This window comes from Myotis brandtii, unplaced genomic scaffold (assembly GCF_000412655.1).
Source record: "Myotis brandtii unplaced genomic scaffold, ASM41265v1 scaffold45, whole genome shotgun sequence".
Lineage (NCBI taxonomy): Eukaryota > Metazoa > Chordata > Mammalia > Chiroptera > Vespertilionidae > Myotis > Myotis brandtii.
Window position 1 is genome coordinate 4,823,978 of NW_005367209.1, and position 27,566 is coordinate 4,851,543.

The 27,566-nt window shown below is 39.0% G+C and overlaps 2 protein-coding genes and 1 non-coding gene across 6 annotated transcripts in view; 1 reads left to right on the plus strand and 2 right to left on the minus strand.

The window, feature by feature from the left end:
* Nucleotides 1-27,346, minus strand: part of MCM8 (minichromosome maintenance 8 homologous recombination repair factor) — a 42,845-nt gene extending 15,499 nt beyond the window's left edge. For 2 of the 4 annotated variants that reach the window (XM_005874665.2, XM_005874664.2), the window contains exons 1-12: nt 27,219-27,345; nt 24,793-24,945; nt 22,910-22,993; nt 20,059-20,141; nt 19,449-19,598; nt 17,116-17,219; nt 15,924-16,122; nt 9,899-9,984; nt 7,816-7,967; nt 7,227-7,422; nt 3,418-3,448; nt 2,631-2,771 (exon numbers count right to left, since the gene is read on the minus strand). In XM_005874665.2, coding sequence (XP_005874727.1) covers nt 2,631-2,771; nt 3,418-3,448; nt 7,227-7,422; nt 7,816-7,967; nt 9,899-9,984; nt 15,924-16,122; nt 17,116-17,219; nt 19,449-19,598; nt 20,059-20,141; nt 22,910-22,993; nt 24,793-24,940 — 1,374 coding nt within the window. In that variant the 5' untranslated portion in view covers nt 24,941-24,945; nt 27,219-27,345. Of the gene's footprint in view, nt 1-2,630; nt 2,772-3,417; nt 3,449-7,226; nt 7,423-7,815; nt 7,968-9,898; nt 9,985-15,923; nt 16,123-17,115; nt 17,220-19,448; nt 19,599-20,058; nt 20,142-22,909; nt 22,994-24,792; nt 24,946-27,062; nt 27,199-27,218 lie in introns of those variants that run through there. The other 2 variants (XM_005874660.2, XM_005874663.2) reach the window with 2 other exon arrangements.
* TRMT6 (tRNA methyltransferase 6) overlaps nt 9,454-27,566 on the plus strand; it is a 30,345-nt gene continuing 12,232 nt past the window's right edge. The window contains exons 1-2 of the mRNA XM_014546477.1: nt 9,454-9,458; nt 13,581-13,592. Of these exons, the coding sequence (XP_014401963.1) occupies nt 13,587-13,592 (6 nt within the window). The 5' untranslated portion in view covers nt 9,454-9,458; nt 13,581-13,586. The remainder of the gene's footprint in view (nt 9,459-13,580; nt 13,593-27,566) is intronic.
* On the minus strand, nt 23,542-23,613 carry TRNAM-CAU. The gene has a single exon. It is a non-coding gene; the product is annotated as a tRNA-Met (tRNA).

The window sequence follows — 27,566 nt, forward strand, 5'->3', positions numbered from 1 at the left end:
ATATTAAAAATCTGCAAATCACAGGATTACTTCTATTATAGTCTAGAATATTTTTTTCCCTCTGGCTCTATTTTTGTTCATCAGTTTATGTTGTTCATTATATTCCTTTCTTTTTTTAATATATTTTTATTAATTTTTTACAGAGAGGAAGGAAGAGAGATAGAGAGTCAGAAACATCGATGAGAGAGAAACATCGATGAGAGAGAAACATCGATCAGCTGCCTCCTGCACATCCCCTACTGGGGATGTGCCCGCAACCCAGGTACATGCCCCTGACCGGAATCGAACCCGGGACCTTTCAGTCCGCAGGCCGACGCTCTATCCACTGAGCCAAACCGGTTTCGGCGTTCATTATATTCTATAAATGAGTGAGATCATGTGATATTTATCTTTCTCTGACTGGCTTATTTTGCTTAGCATGATGCTCTCCAGTTCCATCCATGCTGTTGCAAATGGTAAGAGTTCCTTCTTTTTCTGCAGTGTAGTATTCCATTGTGTAGATGAACCACAGTTTTGTAATCCACTCATCTGCTGATGGGCACTTAAGCTGTTTCCAAATCTTAGCTATGGTGAATTGTGCTGCTATGAACACAGGACTGCATATATCCTTTCTGATTGGTGTTTCTGATTTCTTGGGATATATTCCTAGAAGTGGGATTATTGGGTCAAATGGGAGTTCCATTTTTAATTTTTTGAGGAAATAGCCTAATTTTTAAAATCCCTGGCTTAGTAGAACTAGACTTATATACAATACCCTCCATTATTTACAACACCTAATTTCCACTAATATTACAGCTTTTATTTTTAAATTGAGCCAGGGGTTTTAAAGGCATTATTCTCAGGTCCAAAAGACATGAAAAATGTTCAGTGTCATTTCTTGATATGAAAACATTTTCAGTGCCATTTAATGTATTTTGGAACCATAATCTATCTGTCAAGACATATTTTATCAATAAAAAAGAGAAAAATGACATTTTATATACTGTAAACAAAATGCAGAAATTAAATGATCTGTAGAGATAGACACTGTGGAGGTTAAACCAGGCTTCCACCTATAATATACTAACTAAAAAATCATACACACACAATGCTACAAAAGACAGAAAAGAAAGTATAACAATTTGGATCCCCATGTCTACCTTTTATATCCAAATTCTGGCTAGGTACTCTGTGCTCTGTGCCAGGCTTGTAGCAAGGATTCAGTACAAAATTAAATATATATATGCCCAGTTAGTCAAAAGCAAAAAAATATTGAAACATGGATAAAATGTCAGATTAAAAATTTAAATGACTGGTTTTACACTTAACCATAAGAAATAAAGAATCATCTGATGTGAAGGACAATGGGTTTACAGTGTAATGACAAGATCAAAGCAGTTCTCAATACTGCCTGCACATCAAAATCATTTATGTACAGATAATGGGACCCTAACCCAGAGACTCAATTCAATTGGCCTGGGAAGGCCACAGTATTTTCAAAGAGCTCCAAACATGATTCAGTAGTCATAGGACTACAATTTACCAAAAAGCCAGAGAGCCCCTGGTCTGGTCGCATTTTTCCACATGGGGGGAGGGGTATAGATGGATGACATGAGCATTCTTAGAAAGGACGTTATGGCTGGCTTACCAGGTGTCACTCCAAGAAAACCACAAACATTCCACCAAGCAGCACCTTCTAGGGCCATCATAAGTCCTTGAAGGGAGGACAGCCTGACTGACTGACAGCAGCAGAAATTTCTTGAGGACCAACAGACTGACCACAGGAGCTGATTTCCTTTGGATTCAGAAGTAGTTAAAATGTATTCCAAAAAACTCTTACCTTTATCTGATTATTCTTTTTTAAATTTTTTATTTTATTTTAGAGGATGTTTATTAAAGCTGGGAACAGTGAAACAAGGAAAGGCTAGGAAAATGAGCGTAGGCTGGTCTGCTTTGGCTCACTAAGAGTCAGAGAAAAGGGGGCTTTGGGGACAGGTTCAGCGAGTTTGCCTGGGATGAACTTCCACTGCCTATTGCTGACCAATCAGTGAAGACCAAAATCCTGAAAGAGCATACCTAGAAAACTGATGAATATTCTGTTGAAACCCTCCCGAGTCCTCCCCTAAAATTCACACCTGCAAGAGAGATAAAAGCCTCAAGGCAAAGGACCCAGCATGTGCTCTCCCTCCCAGGAGCAGGCCTGCATCTCCTAAACTCTAAGGCACCCCACCAGCCTTGCAACCAGGGCAGCAATGGCACCTGATTATTCTTAAAGCCCAATATACTGTTTATATAGCTCTGTGAAGAGAGAATGGGTGACCCTTCACAATAAAAACTAGCAAAGCAATGCTGAATACAAAAAAGGGGTTTGGAAATGGCTTATGTTTTACAATAGTTGACATCTCAACAGACCAGCATGCCTATGCAGCCGATGAGACAGAAGACCTGGCTCAATTTGAAAAGATGGTCAGATACAAGTTACATATTACTCACACAAACCCCAATTCACTTATATCACCAGACAAACTATATCCTCTGGAACACAAACACAACATGCTTTGAGCAAATTCATTTGTGAATTATTCATGTGTATACTAAGCAAAAGGTCAAATATTAAGTGATTATTTGTAGCATCTTACATATAATCCTACCTGTAGCATTTGACTCTTTCCCAAGCCTGGATCTCCAACAATAAGGACATGTGGATCTCCCCGAATTGGAATTCTGTTTTTGTCATCTGCGTATTTCTGGCTTCCTCCAAAGAGTGCTAATGCCAATCCTGCTTTAACAAGCTCAAATGTGAAAGAAGGAAAAAAAATAAGTAAGAACATCAAGATGACTAGCAAAAGGGGCACTACTCCTCTTATGATTACATTTATTTGTTTAGGGGTTTTCTTTTAAAACATGATTGAACTATTTTTCCTAAGAAAAGCAAGTCTAATATGAACTATTATAATGTATATGATTAAAAAAGCAAAAACTAGAAAGCATATAAAATCAGAGCAGTTATCTTAAAAGTTCCTAAGTGAAGACCAACCTTGCAAGGCATGAATCCATGCCACAAAACTAAAAAATACTTGGAGTCAGTTTAAAGGAAGCATATCCTATTAACTCTAATTGGTAAGTAGCTTTTTCCTATAAGGGGCTGTAGTTTTCCCATCATGACATTCATTTATGGAGAATAATGACTCATATTAAAATATGAGCAACTAACTGGCCAGTAGAAATTAGCTATTTTTTTTATAAAGTCTTTATATTTTACTAGAGGCCCGATGCACAAAATTTGTGCAAGGGGCTTGGCCCTCGCAGCGGCCCCACCCACTGGTCATTCCAGAAGGTGATTCCATCATCTGGTCTAATTAGCATATTAGCTCTTTATTATATAGGGTTTTTGCCAACTTTATATATTTTTTAGCAAAGATGAAGTAAAATACTTACTTCATGGCCAAAAATGACAGGGCAAAGTGAGCTGAAAAACAGAATACAACTCATAAATTCTAACATCCCCTTCATTAATCTATTATAAGATCTACTTTGAAGTTTGCTTAACTTACTACACATTTTATAAAAATAAAAAATGTACACCCCCTCCCAAACAACTCAATACATTTTATTCTGTTATTCAATAATTTTCTCAAAATTCTTGATTAATCTATAAAGGGGAAAATGCTTAAATATTGTGCCAGAGTAAGGAAGACAGGATACTTGTAAAGTATTTTAAAGTAACCAAATATACTGTTGATCATTTTACATTACTAGCCTTTAAAATGCACCATAATCATGGTCTTCCACTTTAGGATATAAGTTATATTGTATTTTATGTGAACAGACATCTTTAGACTTGTGCAGCCAAGTCACTGAAAGGAGACAAAAAAGGTGAACTGCATACACATTTTAAGACTAGATAAAATTTCATTTTTTCAGTTCAAGTCAAATGATCATAAGTAAAATCATATCTGAATATAAAGAAGTATATTTACACTTACCTATTGTACAAACAAGAAACAAACAAAAAATAGACCAGGTGGAAGAGATATACTCAAGAGTAAACTGTGAATCATTATCCCTTTTACTATATGTAAACATGATGTCGGTGTCCTGCCATATCCCTTGGCACTACTGGTCAGCATGTTCCTGCATAATCACTGCTGGCTTCCTACCACACACCTGCACCTGTCTGTCGAAGGGCTTTCTCTGGCTGCAGACAGGCTGGGCAGGCTAGAGTGCTGGGTTACCTAATATTCCCAGGAGCAGCGCCAAACCCAGAACCTTGCATGGAAAAATACTGAGTTCTACAGTCTAGCACCCCAGAAGCCTCAGGAGGAATAAGCCCTGGATGCTAGTAATAACTTGTTCAAATAATTTGTTCATTGAGGCACAGCACCATATACTGACTGCCATCCTTTCTCTGTCTCACTTCCCATCCCACCAGTATATTTGGGGACCACCTCCCAAATAAACTGCTTCCCAAATAATATCACTGCTTCTAAAGAAACCTAAATTAAACAACCTTCTACTGTCTTTCCATTCTCCTTTCATGGTCCTCCATTTGTTAATCTGGCAAGGGTCAACAAACCTTTTCTTAAAGGGCCAGAAAGTAAATATTTTCAGTTCTACTATCTTGGACACAACTACTTAACTTGTGGGAAACAACCATCAACAATTTGTAAATGAATGGGTGGGGTTGTGTTCTAATAAAACTTTATATACAAAACGAGTTTTCTCTGCCTGTTTGACCAACCCTTGCAAGATTAACAACAAAAAAAATTTAGCCTGGCAGTAGTTGCTCAGTGGTTTGAGCATCATCCCATGGACCAAGAGGTCCCGGGTTTGATTCCCGGTCAGGGCACATGCCCGGATTGCAGGCTTGATCCCTAGTGTGGGGCATGCAGGAGGCATTCAATCAACGAGTCTCTCTCATCACTGATGTTTCTATCTCTCTCTTCCTCTCTGAAATCAATAAAAATATATTAAAAAAAAAAAATTAAAAAAATTTAGTTTTAATGCTAAAACCACAAACTTAGAACTAAAAGGTAAAAAAAAAAGTAAACCATGGTAAGAAAATGCTAGTTTTTTGTTTGTTGGTGTGTTGTTTTTTTAATTCTCACCCGAAGATATTTTTTCCAATGATTTCTAGAGTGTGTGGAAGGAAGAGAGGGAGAGAAAGAGAGAGAAAGAGAGTTTGGCTGCCTCCCGCACTCACCCCTACTGGGGCTAAGGAACCTACAACCAAGGTATGTGCCCTTGACTAGGAATCGAACCCAAGACCCTTCAGTCTGCAGGCTGACACTCTAACCACTGAGTGAAACCAGCCAGGGTGAAAACGCTTGTTTTTCATACTACTTTATCTTTTGTAAATACACTGCAGAAGAAGGACCACTACATATGTTCATTTTCTTTTTAATATATTTTTATAGATTTCAGAGAGGAAGGGAGAGGGAGAGAGATAGAAACAACGATGAGAGAGAATCATTGATTGGTTGCCTTCTGCATGGCCCCCACTGGGGATCAAGCCCGCAACCCAGGCATGTGCCCTTGACCAGAATCAAACTCAGGACCCTTCAGTCTGCAGGCCTACACTCTATCCACTAAGCCAAACAGGCTAGGGCCATATGTTCATTTTTATTTATAACTGATGAGAGGAACCAAAAAGAGGTGTTCTGATCCTCAACCAGGTAGTTCCTCAGATCCCATTAGAGACCACTCACACCTTCACTTCTCACCAGATCAAACCCTCAACCCTAGCGCTCCCTCAGGGAAGTTGGGAAGTCTCAGAGAGTTTAAGAACAAAGAACCCCTGAGGAACTCCATACTTTTCTTACTCAGCTAATTAACATATTAAAGGCAGAAAAAGTGTCAAATTCTCCTAGAGCCCAAAGTCTAGATCAATTTTCTAATATAATGCACTTCAAAACCTCAGTTCTTTATCTCTCTTAGACATATGTATTATTCTGCCTCATTTCCCCCTATTTCTTCAAAACTATCCAAAAAATTGTCAAAAAAGTCTCAAAATAACAGCATTGTGAGGTAACACAAATTTCATTTAACCTCCAGAACAACCTTCTGAGACAAGTATTATCTCCATAAAAATGAAGAAAAAATTAGGTAACATGCCCCAGACCACACCAGAAATAGTTGGCTGAAACAGGATGCCTTCCTTTTGCTTCTTCTCTATTGTATGGCAAAAACAAGGAAACAATCCAATGTAAGTAATTTCTATGTGAATCTCTTTCTTAGTTCTAAAAGAAAAGCAAGAAAACCCTACATGCAACTAACTGAAATAACTCTGGAATTCACTGTACAATTACTCTTCTGCTGAGTAACTTTTCCTTAGTGCTTACAGTAGAGGTCAGCAAACTTTTCTGTAGGGGACTAGACAGTAAGCATTTGTGAGCCATTTGTTCTCTGCCTCACTCTGAATTCTTTTGAATGAGTGTGGATGTATTCCAATAAAAATTTATTTATAAGCAGCAAAATCTGAATTTCATATAATTTTGCTTGTCATGAGATAGCCTCCTTTTCATTCTTTTTCAGCCATTAAAAAATGTAAAAACTGCTCTGGCCGGTGTGACTCAGTGGTTGGGTGTCATTCCGAGTACCGAAGGTTGCTGGGTTCCATTCTGGGTCAGGGCACATGCCCGGCATTGCGGGCTTGATCCCCAGTAGGTGGTGTGCAGGAGGCAGCTGATAGATGTTTCTCTCTCTCATCAATATTCCTCCCCCTCTCTCTCTAAAAATGAATTTTAAAAATCTTAAAAAAAAAAGTAAAAACCATTTTTAGCTCATGGGTCAAACAAAAATGGGCGGTTAGCTGGTGAACTCTATTTTGCAACCATTTTGACTAATTTCTTGTTACTTGCAGCCATTAACAACCCAACATGCACATACATAATAAAATTTCAGGTAGGGTCATACATACTTGACAATGAGTTTGAACAGGTTCTCTTCAGCTTGAATCTCTTGGAAGGTTGCTGGGTTCCATTCTGGGTCAGGGCACATGGCCGGGATTGCGGGCTTGATCCCCAGTAGGTGGTGTGCAGGAGACAGCTGATAGATGTTTCTCTCTCTCATCAATGTTCCTCCCTCTCTCTCTCTAAAAATGAATTTCGCTCATGGGTCAAACAAAAATGGGCGGTTAGCTGGTGAACTCTATTTTGCAACCATTTTGACTAATTTCTTGTTACTTGCAGCCAATAACAACCCAACATGCACATACATAATAAAATTTCAGGTAGGGTCATACATACTTGACAATGAGTTTGAACAGGTTCTCTTCAGCTTGAATCTCTTGGATGGCGTAAAGGTCTTTAAGTGAGAACTCCAGCAATGCTCCATGTTTACACCCCTCCTCGGAAGCGTTTGGTTTCTGTCCTTTGCTATTGCTAACAGAATTTGCTTCGATGTATAAAAGGAACATACATTTGTCATTCTTATTCCGAGAACCTGTAAATTCAAAGTGTGAAATGTAATAATTGGTATTTTCATTTTCCCTACAAAGATTCAAGTAGAATGTATAAGAAAGGCACAATGAACTACAAATAAACCTTTCTTTCAGAGGGAACGTTTCACCTATCCTATATAACAAAGAGCTAATATGCTAATTAGACCGGATGGCGGAATGACCTTCCTGAATGACGGGGGGAGGGTGGGGAAGGAGGGGAGGCGGGGCCATGAGGGCCGAGCCCCTTGCATGAATTTTGTGCATCGGGCCTCTAGTGTAAGAAATAAGAACAAGGAACTCTTTAAATTAATGGAGATTCAGAAGTATCTTTAAAAAAGACAAATGTTGACAAATTACTGAGGGACAATCCAAATGAGGGAAGAGTTGTACTACACCTTCTTCAGCATTTGAGACTTTGACAATTCCAGTAATAGTCACTGTGTCTCCTGGAACGCAGCTATCCACAAGATCATGAACAAGCTCACATTCTATCGTTCGTGGAATCCGACCTGCTTCTCGCTGATCGTCAGACATCAGCTCCTGGATTCTAAATAGGTGAGCAATTTTCAGTGAGTACACATATTGACTTTGGGTTATTTCTTCTACATATTAACTAGTCAGGGTCCACATAGTGCTAAACTATATAAAGGACCAATTAGTTTTTTAAAATTAGTTTAAAACGTTCAATGATGTATCTAAAATTACTTCAGCAGTTTGCAGTTAAGGATGGGATGGCAGGATGAGCATGTGCATTTGTCTCCCTCCCTCCAAAATGTCCACCCAAAATTACACTTACTAAAAGAGTAAAGAGAAATTTTAGGGTGTGCATTGAACAAGCGATACTAAATTTTAGAAAACAGTAAAAGGGAAAGTATTGATGGACAAAACAAAATGATGTCCACAACATATACAGGAATAAGTTACAGAAAAGTGGAATGTTTTATACCCCTAGGTGGGATTTCCTAATATCAGGAGGTCACTGTTCAAATTCATTTAAAATATTGGTGTCAAATGGGTATTGGACTTACTGGGGTGAGCACTTCGTAAGTTATATAAATGTCTAGTCACTATGTTGTACACCTAAAACTAATAAAATATTATATGTCAGTTATAATTGAAAAAATTTTTTTAAGTGAGAAAAAATCCAATTAAAATATTTAAGCTCATTTTCTTTCTGCTATTTTTACCTGAAAATAAAGAGACTTTGTTCAAATTCTATCTACTGAGCCAAACCGGTTAGGGCTGAAAATTTTTTTTTAAGTGAGAAAAAATCCAATTAAAATATTTAAGCTCACTTTCTTTCTGCTATTTTTACCTGAAAATAAAGAGACTTTGTTCAAATAATTAAATTACCTTGGATCTTCTATGCATATATTCTATTGTGGCCCTTTTAGCACCTCTGAAGCCCTCATTACACCCTTCAGTGGTGAAAGTACTGCAAACATGGGCTGGACCAGGCTCCCCCACTCACCAGAGACACAATCACACTCAGGAGCCTTAAACATTTCCTCTTTTATAAAATAGAGTATTTGTAAATATCTCAGCATAGAGAACAATTATTACATATGTTGATCTTGGTTTTTACAGTGCAGAAGCGGGTAAAGGTAGAGCGTGGTAGCAATCTACCTCACTTTTCCCCTAGATTCTAGTATTTAAGACCATCTCCTGTTTTAGCCAGGTTTTCCTAGAGAGCATTCTAACTTCAAAACTAACTATTATTTTATATTTAGGATGTAGTTATGGGACTATAGCTAGAAAAATTAAATAAATTGTTAGATTAAACACACACACACACACACACACACAATTTGACTTGTTTTAAAAAATAGCTTTTTTTAAAAAAAATCTACAGTAAAATGCCTCATGGATCGTGAGAACATAAAATGAAACATGCCCATTTGTAAGAAATTCTTTATTTTAAGCTTTCAAAACAGTATTATTTTTTATCATAACTCATTATGGAAATTACTAGAGCCCCAGCGCGCGAAATCGTGCGAGACCAAGACCTGCCATGCCAGCAGGACCCCAGACCCGCCGTGTGCAAGCCCCGCCCTGCCGCCACAAGCAGCTCACGGGTGGCGGCGGAGGGATCAAGAGGTGCTCCATGCACCTCCTGGTGACTGGTCATTTGGTCGTTCCGGCCACTGGCCTTTTATAATATAGATATAGTTTTGTTTATGGTCTACATTCAGTTCAATGAATCATATAAGTGAGAAATACCATGAACTATTTCTCAGTAGCAAAAGGACATAATACTTGCACATCAAATCCTTTCTAGTATCCGATAGAGAACAGATTTTGAATAAAGACAATTATCATTTCAACACATAAACTCCTAATCAAGCCTTTTATTATACACTTTACCAATGTATACAAATAAGAACCATAGTATAATATAGGAAAATTATAGATTTTCTTTGCAGTTGAAGTATCTTACACCTGCCTTTTATTAAATAGTGAAATAGTGTGATTGCTTACTTGATTGACTGCCAGTCCATTGTCACTGTGAGAGGAGAGCTAGGGAGAGCAGTAAATGACTTCCCTCGACATGTAGGCACAGGACACTGCAACAAGATTCACATTCATATTTTCATAAAGCATAATCACATTTCAAGTTTCTGCTTTATTTAATATTGTTTTAAAAGTGCTGTCGCCCCTGGCCAGGTGGGTCAGTAGGTTGGAGCATTGTCCCATACACCAAAAGGTTGCGAGTTCAATTCCGGATCAGGGCACATACCTGGGTTTCAATCAATAGATCAATGTCCCTCTCTCACATTGATGTTTCTCTCTTTCCCTTACTCCCTAAAATCCAATAAAAACTATCCTTGGGTGAGGATTAAAAAAAAATTTTCTCAGAATGGAAAATGCAGTAAGAGCTGTAATGTTTTCCAATTTCCTTCTGCACTGATTCTGTATCACAAGCTTTTGAGGGACCAGCCACTTTTTCAGCTGGTCCCTCTTGATCACTGCTTTTACTCTTTCTGCTGGGGATATGCAAGGCTCCTCACACTAAGGTGCCTCTCACACTAAGCTCTATTCATTCCTTTGTGCCCAGGCAGTCTCCTGATCCTGAATGGCCTCTCGCATATGGTCCCACATACTCAACCTCAATCTTTCCCTTTTCAAAAGCTTTTCCTGGGTCTTCTTTAATCAGCAGCTCTCCCATTTAGCCTCCTTTTGTACTGTTTATCATAACATACATACCTGTGTGCTATGATAAATAACAAATGAATAAGTTGTGTTCAAGTTTTCATAAGTCACTTGTTTGCTGAGTGGACTTTAAGGTGCATTTATAAATTCAGAGACTGCGGCAGACTGTATTTTCCAAATTTGGTTGTAACAATATCTCCCCATAAGCCTTTATACAACCTTGCCACTCCCCCATCAAGAAATGGAGTCTAATCTTCCCTTTTTGGAATCTGGACAGGCTTGTGACTCACTTTGTAACCAATGGAATATGAGAGAATTGATGCCACCTGACTTCTGAGGCTAGCTCAAAAGAGACAAAGCCATTTCTGCCTATCAGCTGGACTTCTTAAAGCAATCAGCAGCCATATGAACAGCCTATGTGTCCTGAGATGTCAAACTGTGTATGAGAAGCCAAAATCAGCCCACACAGAAAAGCCATATGGAGGAGAGATGACTGGCCAGCCCCCAGCCACTCTACCCCTTGCTATTCCAGCTCCAGCCACCATTTGACTACAGCTACATGAGAGATCTAGAGCCAGAACTACCCAGCCAAGCAGTTCTTCCAAACCTCTGACCCACAGAAACCAGAAGAAATAATAAAATGATTGTGGTTATTTTGAACCACCACGTTTTAGGATGATCTGTGAGGCAGCAACAGTGACTGGAAGAGATTACTTGAAACAACCATCTTTCTAGTCATTTCAGTTAACTGAATTTTAGACACACACGCAGGACCTCTTCACACTCATTTTATGAATTACTCATCTTATGAATCAGTGTTATGACCCACTATGTTAGAGGGCACAAAAATATCCTGACCAAACACAGTTTACCAAAAAAAATACCTGATTTAAATAAGGATTTAGCCTGGCTGGTGTGGCTCAGTGGTTGAGCATCGACCCATGAACCAGGAGATCACAGTTAGATTCCCAGTCAGGGCACATGCCCAAGTTGTGGGCTTGATCCCCAGTGTGGGGCGTGCAAGAGGCAGCTGATCAATGATTCTCTGTCAGCACTGATGTTTCTATCTCTCTCTCCCTCTCCCTTCCACTCTGACATCAATAAAAATATATTAAATGAGGATTTAATTTCTGGCCTCTGAGCTAAGGCACTGCCTGAAACTTAAGCCCAAACAGTGGACGACACCAATTTATCAACACCGCTGATTATTCAGAACCAATGGCTGAATCTAACACATCCTGTTCTTCCTGTAAGAGAAATAGGCCTGCCCTAACCGGTTTGGCTCAGCGGATAGAGCGTCGGCCTGCAGACTCAAGGGTCCCAGGTTCGATTCCGGTCAAGGGCCTGTACCTTGGTTGCGGGCACATCCCCAGTGGGGAGTGTGCAGGAGGCAGCTGATTGATGTTTCTAACTCTCTATCCTTCTCCCTTCCTCTCTGTAAAAAATCAATAAAATATATTTTTTTTAAAAAAAAGAGAGAAATAGGCCTTAGGAATTCCAATTTGAGTAAATGTATAATAAATATTAAATTTATTAAAGTCCAAGGATGGTAAAGGCATCTCTGGAAAAGAAGAATATGGAAAATCTAACTACCTTACCAAAAGTTTTAATAAGATCAATGTAAATAAGATCATAAAGAGTTGACACAGGACCAGTGAAACGAAACAGAATCGCATGTCTATAGGAACACGGTGTACTACAGAAGAAGCATTATATGTCAGCAGTAATAAATAGTGGGCTTAATTAATCATTGTTGACAACTGACTTTTCACCTGAAAGAATATTAGAACCTTAGCTTTTTGCCACTGACAAAATTAAATTCTGGATGGATGAAAGATCTAAATATGAAAAACAAGGTTTAAATTCCAGAAATAAACAATTTTTATGTTTCAAATTGTGTGCTGATCTGAGTAGCATCATAAAATCTCGCCCCATCCCACTCTGTCCCTCCCAGAACATGAATCACCCCTTTGTCCAACATATCCATGCTGCATACACTCCCCACCTTTTAGTCACTTAGTACTGGCTGGGTTATCAGATCAACTGTCCCAGTATCACAGTGCTTATGTTCAAGTAACCCTTATTTTACTTAATTATGGCTCCAAAGTACAAGAGCAGTGATGCTGGCAATTCCCGAGAAGACTCTGAGCTAAGGCACTGCCTGAAACTTAAGCCCAAACAGTGGACGACACCAATTTATCAACACCGCTGATTATTCAGAACCAATGGCTGAATCTAACACATCTTGTTCTTCCTGTAAGAGAAATAGGCCTTAGGAATTCCAATTTGAGTAAATGTATAATAAATATTAAATTTATTAAAGTCCAAGGATGGTAAAGGCATCTCTGGAAAAGAAGAATATGGAAAATCTAACTACCTTACCAAAAGTTTTAATAAGATCAATGTAAATAAGATCATAAAGAGTTGACACAGGACCAGTGAAACGAAACAGAATCGCATGTCTATAGGAACACGGTGTACTACAGAAGAAGCATTATATGTCAGCAGTAATAAATAGTGGGCTTAATTAATCATTGTTGACAACTGACTTTTCACCTGAAAGAATATTAGAACCTTAGCTTTTTGCCACTGACAAAATTAAATTCTGGATGGATGAAAGATCTAAATATGAAAAACAAGGTTTAAATTCCAGAAATAAACAATTTTTATGTTTCAAATTGTGTGCTGATCTGAGTAGCATCATAAAATCTCGCCCCATCCCACTCTGTCCCTCCCAGAACATGAATCACCCCTTTGTCCAACATATCCATGCTGCATACACTCCCCACCTTTTAGTCACTTAGTACTGGCTGGGTTATCAGATCAACTGTCCCAGTATCACAGTGCTTATGTTCAAGTAACCCTTATTTTACTTAATTGTGGCTCCAAAGTACAAGAGCAGTGATGCTGGCAATTCCCGAGAAGACGTAAAGTGTTTCCTTTACGTGAAAAGTTATGTACATGTATGAAAAAACATATATATAGGGTTCAGTACTAAATGCCGTTTCAGGCGTCCATGGGGGTCTTGGAATGTATCTCCTGCAGATAAGAGGGGAACTAATGTATAAACAGAAAAATGAATAGAAGATATAAACATAAAATTCAGTAAATAATAAAAATGAGTCCTGGCCAGTGTGGCTCAGTTGGCTAGGCATCGTCACGTACACCGAAGGTTGCCAGTACAATTCCTGGTCGGAGCACATGCCCGGGTTGAGGGCTCAATCGCCCGTAGGAGGCATGTAGGAGGCAGCCAATCAATGTTTCTCTCTACCCAGACCCCTCTCTCTAAAAATAATTTTTTTTTAATCTTAAAGAAAAAAAATACAGATGGCCAATAAAGATGTGAAAAGATACTCAACTGTAACAAAAATCATAGCAATTCATATTAAAAATGAAATTCTATTTCACACCCATCAGATTGGCAAACATTAAAAAGCCTAGCAACACCAAGTGTTAATGAAAACATGAGAAAATGCCAAGTGCTTAACATTACCAAGTAGGGATGTAAGTTGGGACCAACACTCTGGAAAGTAATTTGGCAACATCTAATAAAGTTAAAAATAAGCATATCCTATAACTGAGAAATTTCTTTGTTAAGGAGACATGTTCTCTACAGCATGGAGACAACACAAATGTTCACCAGATAATTAGTAGCTATTCATTTAATGGAATAATCCACAACAGTAAAAATGAAAGAATTAGATGTGTATCAAGATAGGCACAACTGACCTGGCTGGTGTTGCTAATGGTTAGAGCGTTGGCCTGTGAACCTAAAGGTCACAGGTTTGATTCTGGTTCAAGGGTATGTACCCCGGTTGCTGGTTTGCTCCCTGACCCCGTCAGAGCATGTGCAGGAGGCAACCAACTGATGTTTCTCTCTCCCTCCCTTCTACTCTCTCTGAAAAGCAATGGAAAAAATATCCTTAGGTGAGGATTAACACCCCCCTCAAAAAAAAGATAAGTAGAACTCCAAAGCACATGAACAAAAAAGTTACAGAATGTGATATTCAGTATACCATTTATGTGAATACACACAAGAAAACAAACCCTACATGTATAGGCAAGTATGAAAATGTAGACTTGGCCCTGGTTGGGTAGCTCAGTTGGTTAGAGCACGTCCTGATATGCCAAGGTTGCAGGTCTGATTTTCAGTCAGGCACATACAAGAATCAACCAATGATTGCACAAATAAGTGGAACAACAAATTGATATTTTTCTCTCTCTAAAATCAATTTTAAAATAAAGAAAAGGAAATGCAGACTTGAAGACTACATGCCAATTTCAGAAAGTGGCTGCCTCTAAGAATGGAACAAAGTGGATGGAACTGGAGAGAGGAACAGAGGGACTTCTACTTTAACTGTAATGCTATTCTTGTTTAAAAAAATAGCTAAAACCATAAAATATTAATATTTGCCAACTCATAATGGGTATACAGATGTTGGTTAGACTATTTTCTTGGTTTTAAAAAGTACTTTTTTATGGTTTTAAAAATCTAGTTTAAAAAAAGTGTTAAGAAAAAGGGGACACTTTCAAACAGCAGAATAAAGAAAACTTGATGTGTGTACCTATTAAGTCAAAATATAAAAATGTGAATGGAAAGGATACACATTAACTCAGGATAATTATGGTCACTGGGAACAGCCCATGCAAGGGGCAAAATAGACACTAATTTTTATCAATAATGCTTTATATCTTTAAAAATATATCTGGAGCTGGCAAAATGTAAATTTTTTTGAAAATATATTTTGATTTTTTACAGAGAAGAAGGGAGAGGGATAAAGAGTTAGAAACATCAATGAGAGAGAAACATCGATCAGCTGCTTCCTGCACACCCCCTACTGGGGATGTGCCTGCAACCTAGGTACATGCCCTTGACCAGAATCGAACCTGGGACCCTTCAGTCCGCAGGCCGACGCTCTATCCACTGAGCCAAACCGGCTAGGGCAGCGGTTCTCAACCTGTGGGTCGCGACCCCTTTGGGGTTCGAACGACCCTTTCACAGGGGTCGCCTAAGACCATCGGAAAACACATATATAATTACATATTGTTTTTGTGATTAATCACTATGCTTTAATTATGTTCAATTTGTAACAATGAAATTGGGAGTCACCACAACATGAGGAACTGTATTAAAGGGTCGAGGCATTAGGAAGATTGAGAACCACTGGGTTAGGGCAAAATGTAAATTTTAAGCAGTGGACAGAGGAATGTTTACTTCTTTATTTTCTGTTCCCTGTATTTCAATATTTGTAAACTAAAAATACAGTAAGCTCTGTGTTCAGAAACATCGGTAACTGTTTTCTGTAAATCGAATTGCCTTCTTTACTAAGATAAATAAAGAACATGATGTCACCTTTGTGGGGAGATTATACTTTCCATCTGGAAGAGAAAGACTCTGAACTTCTCCACATGCAGCACAAAGAAAAGCCATCTTGGTGCAAAGAGGCTTTATGTTACTGACGCGAACCACTGTCCCTCTCAGAGCAACGTATTTTCCATAGTAATTTGCTCGGACATTCTTGAGCTGTGTCAAGGGCTCATAGTTGTATATCCTAAAACGAAAAATAGGAACATATTTATCCATGAATTTACAATGGACAGAAAATTGAGACTGTCGCCCTGGATGGTTTGGCTCAGTGGATTGAGCATCAGCCTGTGGACTGAAGGGTCCCAGGTTCGATTCCGGCCAAGGGCACATGCCTGGATTGCAGGCATGATCCCCAGTAGGGGGCATGCAGGAGGCAGTCAATCAACAATTCTCTATCATCATTGATGTTTCTATCGCTCTCTCTCCCTCTCCCTTCCTCTCTGAAATCAATAAAAATATATTTAAAAAAAAAGAAAATTGAGGCTGTCTATAGATCCTTTTAGGAGCAAATATGGAATTCTCAAACCATATCATCCCTATAAATATCAGAAACTTCATGAAAATTAAATCATTCCAAAAATAAAAAATGCTAAATCTTCCCTTTTCTTCTGGTCCCCCTGGCTGTTCTTTAGTGAAAAAGGAAAAAAAATCATGTCAAAAGGAAAGTCTACAGATTCAGCAAATTTTGAGTTTCTAACTTCTTTTTTGAGAACTATTAGGAAGTGTCTTCTATAAATTCTGGAAAAGAAAAACAAAACCCTGATGATTACCTTATTAATCTCTTTTAATGAGAAATTAAATCTTAAAATACAATAAAGATGAATTAAAGAAAAACAAAATTTCATTTGTTCTGTGTCTGGCAGCAACATAATTTTAACAAAATATAATCATACCACTTAGTGTATTACATGGATTATTAAATTTAAACAGTAGGGTTTGGATAAGTACACATCCAAATTCAACATTTACAAAAATCTGGAGGTTGGGTAATCAAGTTATTTGGGCAGAAAAGGTTTATTTCTGTCATGTTCTCCTTGAAGAATTCTCAGTGGGTTTACTTGGCTGTGATGACCATATTTATTGTACTGATTTTTTTTATTTATAAAATGAGGTTCTCATTCTTAAACAGTCTTCAGTGCTTAATTCTAAATAACTGTAAAACCAGCAAATTCCTTACCTTGCATGAATATGTGGCACATTTACCATTGTTTCTCCATCTCTAGACAATCCTTCTTGGGCTTGTAATTCAGCTGCATGCCTTTCGAGATCCTTTGTTAATACCTAAATAGGGCAGACATTTATTCAAAAGTTGGAAAACAAAGTATCATCTTGAAGCAGAACACTTTTATAGAAAATATAAAGTTTATGAACAGGTCAGAACAGAACACTAACAGGACTCTATAATAGTCCCTTAAAACCTGATATTTAATTATGACTTCTTTTATACTGAATCATGTTTTATCTGGGATTTTGTTGTCCATGGATTGGAAAACACCAGCATCCCTGTCTGCTACCTTTTGTCCCAACTAAAGCTAATCTTAAAAGTCCTCATGGTTGCCCCCCAAACTATTACGTCCTAGATGGCTTATGATGAAAAAATATTCTTTTTCTTCTCCATATTCACTGATAGAGAAAACAGCCCTGGTCAGTGTGGCTCAGTTGGTTAGAGCATCGTCCCGTGTACCAAAGGGTCTCAGGTTTGATCTCAGATGGGGCACATATGGGAGGCAACCAATCAATGTTTCTCCCCCGCCTCCTCCTCCTCACCCTCCTCTCTCTCCTTCTCCCTTCCGTATTCTCTAGAATCAATGAAAAACATATCCTTGAGGATTTAAAAAAAGACAGAGAAAATAAACATGACTTTTGAAATACCCAATACCCTTTCCCTTGGCATTTGACAATAAAATAAATACTTAATGTCTATTTGCATACATATAAGCAGTATGCTGATCTAAGAGAAAAAAATGAGACACACATATACAACTATAATTGTAAGCAGTATGCTGATCTAAGAGAAAAAATGAGACACACTTATATAACTATAATTGTTACAAGAACCACGAATAACATGTAGAAATATCATGAGAGTTTTGAGAAGGAGTCATTAGAAAGGTTTCACAGAGAGATGATTGAGTTAGGCCCTAAAAATTTGGATATGCAAGAAAAGGGGGCCCTGACCGGTTTGGCTCAGTGGATAGAGCATCGGCCTGCGGACTGAAAGGTCCCAGGTTCAATTCTGGTCAAGGGCATGTACCTTGGTCGCGGGAACATCCTCAGTGGGAGATGTGCAGGAGGCAGCTGATCGATGTTTCTCTCATTGATGTTACTAACTCTATCCCTCTCCCTTCCTCTCTGTAAAAAATCAATAAAACATATTAAAAAAAATAATAAAGATAATTAAAAAAAGAAAAGAAAAGAAAGGGGCATTCTATGCTGAATGGACAGCACATGCAAGAGGTAGAAGTTATTTAGAAAATCCCAGAAAGAACTCAGTTTAGCTGGATGGTAGTGAATGAAGGAGAATTAAGGGGAAAGAAAGTTGAACCAGCTCATGGAAAGCTTTTAATGCCATTTAAAGGATGTGGACTTCATTTAATAGAAATGTCACCAGTTTCTAAGGACAAATCATGTTTACCATGTATGGCAACAATTCAGGAAAAATAATTAAGGCTTAAGACAGAGGCAGTAGGATGGAAAAGAGCTGGAGTTAAGAGATATTTTAGAAATAGAAATGAAAGGCTGTAGTGAGTTGGATACTGAGAACTAAGGAGCAACAGGAGCCTGAAGACAGCAGCCACGGTTCCCAGTCTTGGGTTACTAGCAGGGTACACATCTTTGTAATGAACTGTTCCTTTGTCTGGATCCCTTACCTCCCCTGCAAAATACCCCTTTAAGATCCATCATAAACCACATCACCTCTACACACTCTTCCTGAGCTTTCCCCATTCCTCCACAACAGATGAGAATCTTCTCTCTGTATCTGAACGTCCCCAGCACTTCCTCTGTCAGTCCTGAGATTTAGTACTTTGCCTTGAAGCATTTATGTGTTTGCCAGTCTAAAAAGTGCTTTTATGTATGTTGTGCCATCAGACCCTGAGAAAAACTCATTAGGCACAGCGGGTATTGCTATTTTCAATTTATATATGGGGACACCCAGGGAGATCAAATTGAACTAAAATCTGAGGTTGGTCTTTTTGTTCCAAATTACTAACTGATATCACCATGGTGCCTGGTCTTATCTTCCCTATGAGCTTATATAGCTCCTTGAAACAAGGCTTAATTTCCTCATAATCTTTAATAAGATCAAACTAATTGAAATAAATTAGAAGTAAATGTTATATTTAAAGTAAGCAGTTGTATTAGAATAAATGGTATCATTCAGGATAGTACAGCAACCTTTTCATTCTAGCTAATGTCTGTTGGTAAAAACTAAGTATCTTTTAGAGAAGGTTCTATTACTGTGAAGTTCCTTTAAAATTTTGACAAAAGTTTCACAAAACAAATACTTACCTGATGTATTGCCAGACCCATGCAAGCCAAGGTTTTCTCAGGTGCATCCCTTAATTCATTTGCTATATTTGGTATCAATTTAGCTATTTCATCGTCTTTTGTCAATTCTTTAAAATCCACCAAAATACTTCCCTTTCTTTCTATTTCGTCCTATAAAATATTTAGGAATAAAAACAGTAATTGCTTTTTCAGAGCACCCAAGTACCCACTTTGCAAAAGCATATAATGTTTATATGGTGAAAATAAGTACTATAAATTTTGTGTCCAAGTACCCACTTTGCAAAAGCATATGTTTATATGGTGAAAATAAGTACTATAAATTTTGTGTCCAAGCATGTTTCTAATACCTTTAATATATAAGCTTATTATTTATGCCTCTTAACCCTTGTGGTAGGTATTAATAATCCTATTATCCTCATTTGATAGATGAGACAATTGAGGTACAGAGAAGGTGACTAATTCAACAAAGTCCACATTGCAGGTAAGTGGCAGGGCTGGATCAAAGCAGTCTGGCTCCAGTGTCTATGATCACCTAGCACCTCAAATACATTGTTCAGTTAGATGACACAAAAATTGGGATTAGTAGTTTTTTGTTGTGTAGAAATCTTACCTTATCATATAAATCAATACGCCTTGTGAAAAAATTTTCAAATGCTTGAATCTTCTCAATAAAAGGAGAGCTATCACTGTAAACTAATCAAATATGGCATTAGCACTAATAATCACACACAAGCATAATTTTCATGAGACAGAAGAAACACTAGACACACAGTAAATGACTTTTTCCAACTGCTTTGCCTTCTGATTACATTTAGATAAGAAGTGGTATGGAATATGTACTTAAGATTCTAAAACAAATTTAGGTTTACATAATCTGAAATGCAGACAGGAAGTGACTCTTTAAAAGCACCGACATTTATGTCAGATGTATACTAGACTTATAGGGTGAGCATTTCGTAAGTTATATAAATGTCAAATCATTATGTTGTACACCTAAAACTAATGTGTCAACTGTCATTAAAAAATAAAAATATTATTTTAAAAAAACTAAAAGCACCAATATCTGGGTATCTTTGTATTAAAATTTTGACATATAATAGAACCTATTAGTTCAAATAGGTTACATAATAAAGCAAAACAAAAACTAATAAAGCCAAAGGTAGACACATGAACTAAACTCTTATTCTGAAACAGAGCTAAAGACAGTCTCTACAAAGTAAATTCTACTAGTCCAAATTGCCACCTGCCAAATCCCTTCCTGAGATAAGGGGAGAGACAGTCTACTACTTAACTCTGGTTTTGAACCTGTAAAGCTATCTTTTACACTCTAAAGTTCTATAACATTTTTGAACTGGTCTCCCACACAGAAACGGTACAATGAAGCCTGGCCAAGTAGTTCAGTTGGTTAGAGCATCGTCTCAGTAGGCCAAGGTTGTGGGTTTGATTCCGGTCAGGGCACATACAAGCATTAACCAATGAATGCATAAATAAGTGAAACAACAAAATTGATGTTTCTCTTTCTTCCTTCCTTCCCCTCTCTCTCCCTTACTCTCTCTAAAATCAATTTTAAAAAAGCACACAACAGTACAATGAAGTAGTATGAAACATATCTGTGTATATAATAGAAAAAAAGACTCAATACAAAAAAATATTTGTAAAGTACTTTATTCGTTCACAAAATAAATAGTGAGTTCCTGTTACGGAGCGAGATCATTGCCCTTAAGCATTGCACAGGCCGGTGCGTGATTTTCAACCCTTTTCATCTTCTGGCACACATAAATTACTAAAATTCTGCAATTTAACAAAAAATAGGTATAATTTTGATTCATTCATACCAGATGGCTCTTGTGTGTTGGCTATTGTCATTTATTTATTTGACAATCCAAGGGAAAAGTTGTGTTAGCTATTGTCATTTATTTATTTGACAATCCAAGGGAAAAGAGGCCAATTCCCCTAATTAAATAGTCAGGTATTGCATGTTTTAAAAATTCTTGCAGTGTACCAGTGTGCCACAGAACATCGGTTGAAAATCTCTGTCTAGTAGGAAAGACCATTGATCTATCTTTTATCTTTCTTTCTTTCTTTCTTTCTCATAAGAGACATAACAAGCATATATATTCTATAAAAGCACAGAAAAGACAATTCTCCAAACCTGTATGGACAGATGTATGACATTCTTGATTATAAAAGGGCGATTCCTGCCTGGCCAGCGTGGCTCAGTGGCCAGTAGGTTACGGTTCAATTCCTGGTCAAGGCACATGCCCTGGTTGCAGGCTCAATCCCCAGTAGGGGGCATGCAGGAGGCAGCCAATCGATGATTCTCTCTCATCATTGATGTTTCTCTCTCTCTCCCCCTCCCTTCCTCTCTGAAATCAATAAAAAATACATTTAAAAAATAAAAATAAGATAAAAGGGAGATTCCTTAACTGTGTTTCTATAGAAACCTGTATTGGTTATCAGCTCTTGGTTCCAAGCCTACCCTTCTATCTTCTGTTTTGTGATCTTATGATCAAGATCTGCACACTGAATTTCCCAGACCACTTAGGTTCTGCCAATTAGAGGCACTATAAGAGACTAGAAGATGGGAGGAAAGAAGAAAATAATTTATTCTTATTTTCAATTCTTTTCAGCATCTCTCCAGCTGCAGAGGTTAGCTACAGTTCCCATTTCTAGCACCTACTGTGCCATCCTTCCACCAGAGTTACCAGCAGCAACCCATTTAATTCACCTCAGTTGTTTAACCACAACTTTTTAGGGTATACCTCAGAGGCCCTCCTTGGAATTCTTAGATTCTGGTAACCTCAGAACTTCTTATCTTTTATTCCTCATTTATAAGGACAGTTGCTGCTCCCTAAAGTTACTACTATCTGGAAGCTTATCTCAATGTACCCTTTTAAGTCTTTCATCTTTATAACCAATCTCCCTATATTAACATAATGTTCTTATAACATAAACATGATTTCACTGTTTGGATGAATTAATATTAAAGAAGGGCTATACATCAGTAAACAAATGAATTATCTGAGATGTAGCAACCAAAGACAAGTTAAGAAAATATAATTTATTAGAGGCCCGATGCACGAAATTCGTGCAAGAGTAGGCCTTCCTTCCCCTGGCTGCCAACATCGGCTTCCCTCTGACACCTGGGATCCGGGCTTCCCTCCCACCACTGGCAGGCACCCGGGACCCAGGCTTCCATCGCAGCCTCTGGAAGGTTGTCTGGTCTAATTAGCATATTACGCTTTTATTATTATAGCCTACAGGCCCGATGCACAAAATTCGTGCAAGGGGCTCTGATGGCCAAGGTGGCAGCCCTGGCTGCTGCCCCAACCCTTGCAGCAGCAGCCCCACCCCGGCCCTCACAGCAGCAGCCCTGGAAGGACTTCCGGTCTAATTAGCATATTACCCTTTTATTATTATAGATTATAGATAGATGGCACTTTTTACACTATTAATTCTACCTTCAGAGAGATAAAGCTTCCAGCCCTTATATGGTATGAACTGATCCAATGTTGACTGTAGTAGCAAAGACTGTGAGTTTTGTTCTGAAAACAAAACAAAACAGAAAACTAGGTTAGTAGAGACAGAGCGAACATTTTTTTCCAATTTGCTTCTCCTACCAACAATGAGAAATTGACATATTAATAGAATATCTAAATTACAGGCTTCAGTAAGAATTTTGGATATTGAAAAATCCGTCCGTTTGTGGAGTGAGGAAAGAAAAGAAGTGCGGGGAAACTGCCACGGGGATGGGCCGGGTCCTTCTCTCCTTGCTTCTTCCCTTGCTCGCTTTCTCTGAAATCTCTTTCCGAAGCTGCCTCGGTTTCCTTTCTAGTCCCTCACCATCAGTGCTTTCCCCCCTCTGATTCAATCCACACACGCCTCCTTTTCTCAGAGCCGCTTCTTCTGAGTAGTGTCCATTGCTGCTTAATGTCCCTTCCTATTCCCTCATTTCACCGCTAATGGCAAAAACAGCTTCAAAAGATTGCACTTTTTGAGGGAGGAAAAAGTAGAAGGATGGCGTTTACTTTTACTGAAAAAGTTAAAATTCTCTTTTATTCTAGGAGGGGGAAAAGAAAGAAAAAAGTACTGCTAGCAGAGAATGGTTTCGATCCATCGACCTCTGGGTTATGGGCCCAGCACGCTTCCGCTGCGCCACTCTGCTTCCATGGATATAAATGCCTCCTGATTCCTATAGAGTTTCCTATGTAATCTCTGTCCTAAACTCTTTACACAGCGCCGTCTAATGTCTGGTTAAAAAAAAAAAATCATTACTGTCTAGTCTAATCTGATTGGCTAGCTCCTGACGCAGCAGGGATTTTTAATTGGTTTACAAGCCCCAATAGGCATAAGCGGAGGAGCGAGGCGGGAGCCAATCGCGCCGTGGTTTGTTGGCATACCGGCACGCCGCCTCTGCGCCTGGCGGCAGCTCGGAGGAGAGGGGCGGTTGGTGTGGCTTCCATTGTTCAGGATCTGGGGCGCCCTGAGGGGCGACAGAGGCCGAAGTCCTGGCGGGCGCTTTGGTTCCCGAGGAGGCCCGGGAGGAGGGTTCAGGCCCTTGGTGCCCCACATCGCATTTGATTTCTATTTGTGTGAAGTGGCCTTCCCTCGGGTTAAGCCAGCACCTGATGAATCTTCCTTCAGTGAGGCATTGCCGAAAAGAAATCAGGACCTTGCTCCTAATTCTGCTGAACAGGCCTCTATCTTTTCTCTGGTGACAAAAATAAACAATGTGATTGGCAATTTGATTGTGGCTCCAAGGACATTTGAAGTGCAAACTGAAGAAGTGCGACAGGTTGGATCATACAAAAAGGGAGCAATGACTACAGGACATAATGTGGCTGACCTGGCGGTCATCCTAAAGATTTTGCCAACGTTGGAAACTGTTGCTGCCTTAGGGAACAAAGTCATGGGAAGCCTAAGAGCACGGGATCCTTCTGAAGTTTGGACCATGCTGACCAATGAAACTGGCTTTGAGATCAGTTCTTCTGATGCTACAGTGAAGATTCTCATTACAACAGTCCAACTTTTCTTCATATTGTAGAATCCCCAGCTCCTTGAAACCTCTCTCAACCAGTACTTTGTTGTTGAAATGTCAACTGTTCATGCCTGGAAATTTTTTTTTTTCTAAGAAAAATAAAGTATTTCCTACTAGGGCTCTTTCTTGGTCTTGTAAAAAAAAAAATAATAATAATTTGGATATTAACATTCAAATACTACCTTAAAGGGCTAACATCAATAAAAGACACACTGAAATTTGAGGTTAAAGTGTTTTGAATGCCAGGCATGAATAGATTCCTTCATGAAAAAATTTAAAAATTGAATAATCATTGACCGCCCCTACCAGAACCATGTTTTCCTGTGGGTTTATTCAGGTCAGGTCTGTGTTCTCTTTCTCTCCATTTTCCTGAGAAGCTCCCACCACCTCTTCCTCTTTTCCAGCTTTGAAATCTTCCTCGTCCAAATCCTCTGCCTCTATACTCTCCATTCATGTGTTCTAAAAGATAGAAGTTAGGAAAGTCATCAAAATTATAGGGGAAATAGTGCTCCTAAGAATGCATTAACTAGTAAATAAGTGAAAAATAATACATTCTAGTTTGACACTAGTCAACAGGCTTGCAGCATAGTATACCTGATATAAATCCCTTACTCTTCTAATCTGCAGTTACTCTTTTAATCCCCATCTCTTTTTAAGGTATATACAGATGTTTAACCAAATATACTGGATGCTCATGAGACAGAAATAAGAAAAGGTACTGTACCTGTTTTCTTTTTGTTTTTAATATATTTTTATTGATTTCAGAGAGGAAGCAAAAGGGCAAGAGATAGAAACATCAATGATGAGAATCATTGGCTCCCTCCTGCATGTCCCCTACTGGGAATAGACCCTCAATCCAGGCATGTGCCCTTGGCCAGAATCGAACCCAGGACCCTTCAGTCTGCTCTATCCACTGGGCAAAACCAGCTAGGGCAGTACTGTACCTGTTTTTAAGGAGCTCCCACAATAGAAATGAAAACAAGATAGGCAATTAACTCTACGACAGTGATGGCGAACCTTTTGAGCTCGGCGTGTCGGCTTTTTGAAAAACCCTAACTTAACTCTGGTGCCGTGTCACATATAGAAATTTTTTGATATTTGCAACCATAGTAAAACAAAGATGTATATTTTTGATATTTATTTCATATATTTAAATGCCATTTAACAAAGAAAAATCAACCAAAAAAATGAGTTCGCGTGTCACTGCTGACACGCGTGTCATAGGTTCGCCATCACTGCTCTAAGATAACTGGTTTGCAGTGTTTTGAGACTTATTATAGGGCAGCACTGGCTGAACATAATTCTGACCTGTGGGATGCTAGGAATGTATGCTCTTAGCTCCTTCTATACAGTCTGTCCTGCAGTGTCATACACACTTTTTATCAGAGATGCAAGGATACTCTTACATAGGCATTAGAGATAGAACTTTCTGGGGAAACACAGGAGTGGAACAGGGTACATACATACATGTTTCAACCTTTCTATTTCCATAGGGGCCCAAATGTGAAAGATGTTAATTTTCCAGGAAACTTCCATTACTGTCTTAAAAGACAATGGAAGCAAGTTTATTTCTAGGTTAATATTGATTGGATGGATTATTCACAGTTTTTAGATAAATTTGTTGAAATGCAAGTTTTCTTGGAAAGCATATCCATACTTATTAATGTTATAATCTTTTTTGCTAATTATCCCTCATATTTTTTCTATTTTGTACATAGCAAGATACTCATTTTAATTAAACTTAAACCCATATAGTTCCTAGCCGAGTATCAACAAATTGAAATATAACTGACCTTTAAAAATGGGTTTTAAAATAATTCATATAGGTGGAACACAGGGCATTTTTAGGGCAGTGAAACCATTCGGTATGATACTGTAATGGGTATGTGACATTATGCATTTGTCAGAACTCATGGAACTGTACAACACATAGAGAGAACCCTGATGTAAACTATGGACCTTAGCTAATAATAATGTAATGAATCTGGCCCATCAACTTCAACAAATTTGTAGCTAATGCAGGATGCTAATAGGAAGGTATGGGAGGAGGGGTAGAGATGTGTATGGGAACGCTTTGTACTTTGTGCAATTTTTCTGTAAACCTAAAACGGTTTTAAATAATAGTCTTAAGAAAAAAAACAATTCATATCCTAAATATAAAAATAATACATCCGTATACAGCAGTGCAACTCCTTACAAGAGCGTGTATCCGGATCTTTCTTTAAAGGGATTTAAGTAAGGGAGTTAATAACTAAACAAGTTCATGATGTTAGGGCAAGGCAGGGCTTTGATAATTGTCTAGACCACAGAACACGCTAAGAAAGTAAAGCCCAGAGGAACTGATCCAGATCAAAGTTGTTTGGTGGCAGTACTGGGCTCCAAGCCTCGTCTCAGACTCGCCAGCTGGAGTCCTACCTTCCTCAATAAGATCGTGGGGGTGAACAAAACTGGGAAAAATTCCAACACAAATGCAAGAAGTAGGGCTAGAAAACAAGCAAAGGGGCCAGCCATCGTGGGCCCGCTGTGCTTCGTTAAATGCCCTCCTTCAGTTACGCCTCCTCAGGCTAAGTCCTTACTGGCAAAGAACAGGGACCCGAAAGCTTTCCTACTTCACGCCCGGCCGGCTCTCCCTTCCGCTCGGGGAGAAGCACGGCGGGGCCGCGAGGAGACTCCGAGTCCTCGGGCGACCCCGGCCCACGCTCCGCGGCTCCCTTCAGCGGCAGCTCCCCTACCGTCCCCGCGCGGGGCCGAGTCTCATCCGTCGGAGCAGCTCAGGGACCTGTGTCTCCACTACGGCCTGGAGGGCTCACGGAGAGACGCGCACCACCTCCAGCTGCGGTCCAGCCGTCTCCCAAGTTGTTTTTTGGCGCTGCCGTGACGCCACTTCCGCCCACGGAGCGGCGAGATGGGAGGGGCGGGACATAGTGCAGCCAATCAAGGAGTTCGGCCAAACGGAAAACCCCAGGCTCCCGGAAGCTGCCCCGAGGGTCTGACCGGAAAGAGGAAGCGGCGCTCAGCACGTGGGGGCCGTGTCGGTAGGAGGGTTCTGCGTTCTCTTGGTTCCTGGGAAGGGAAGCTGG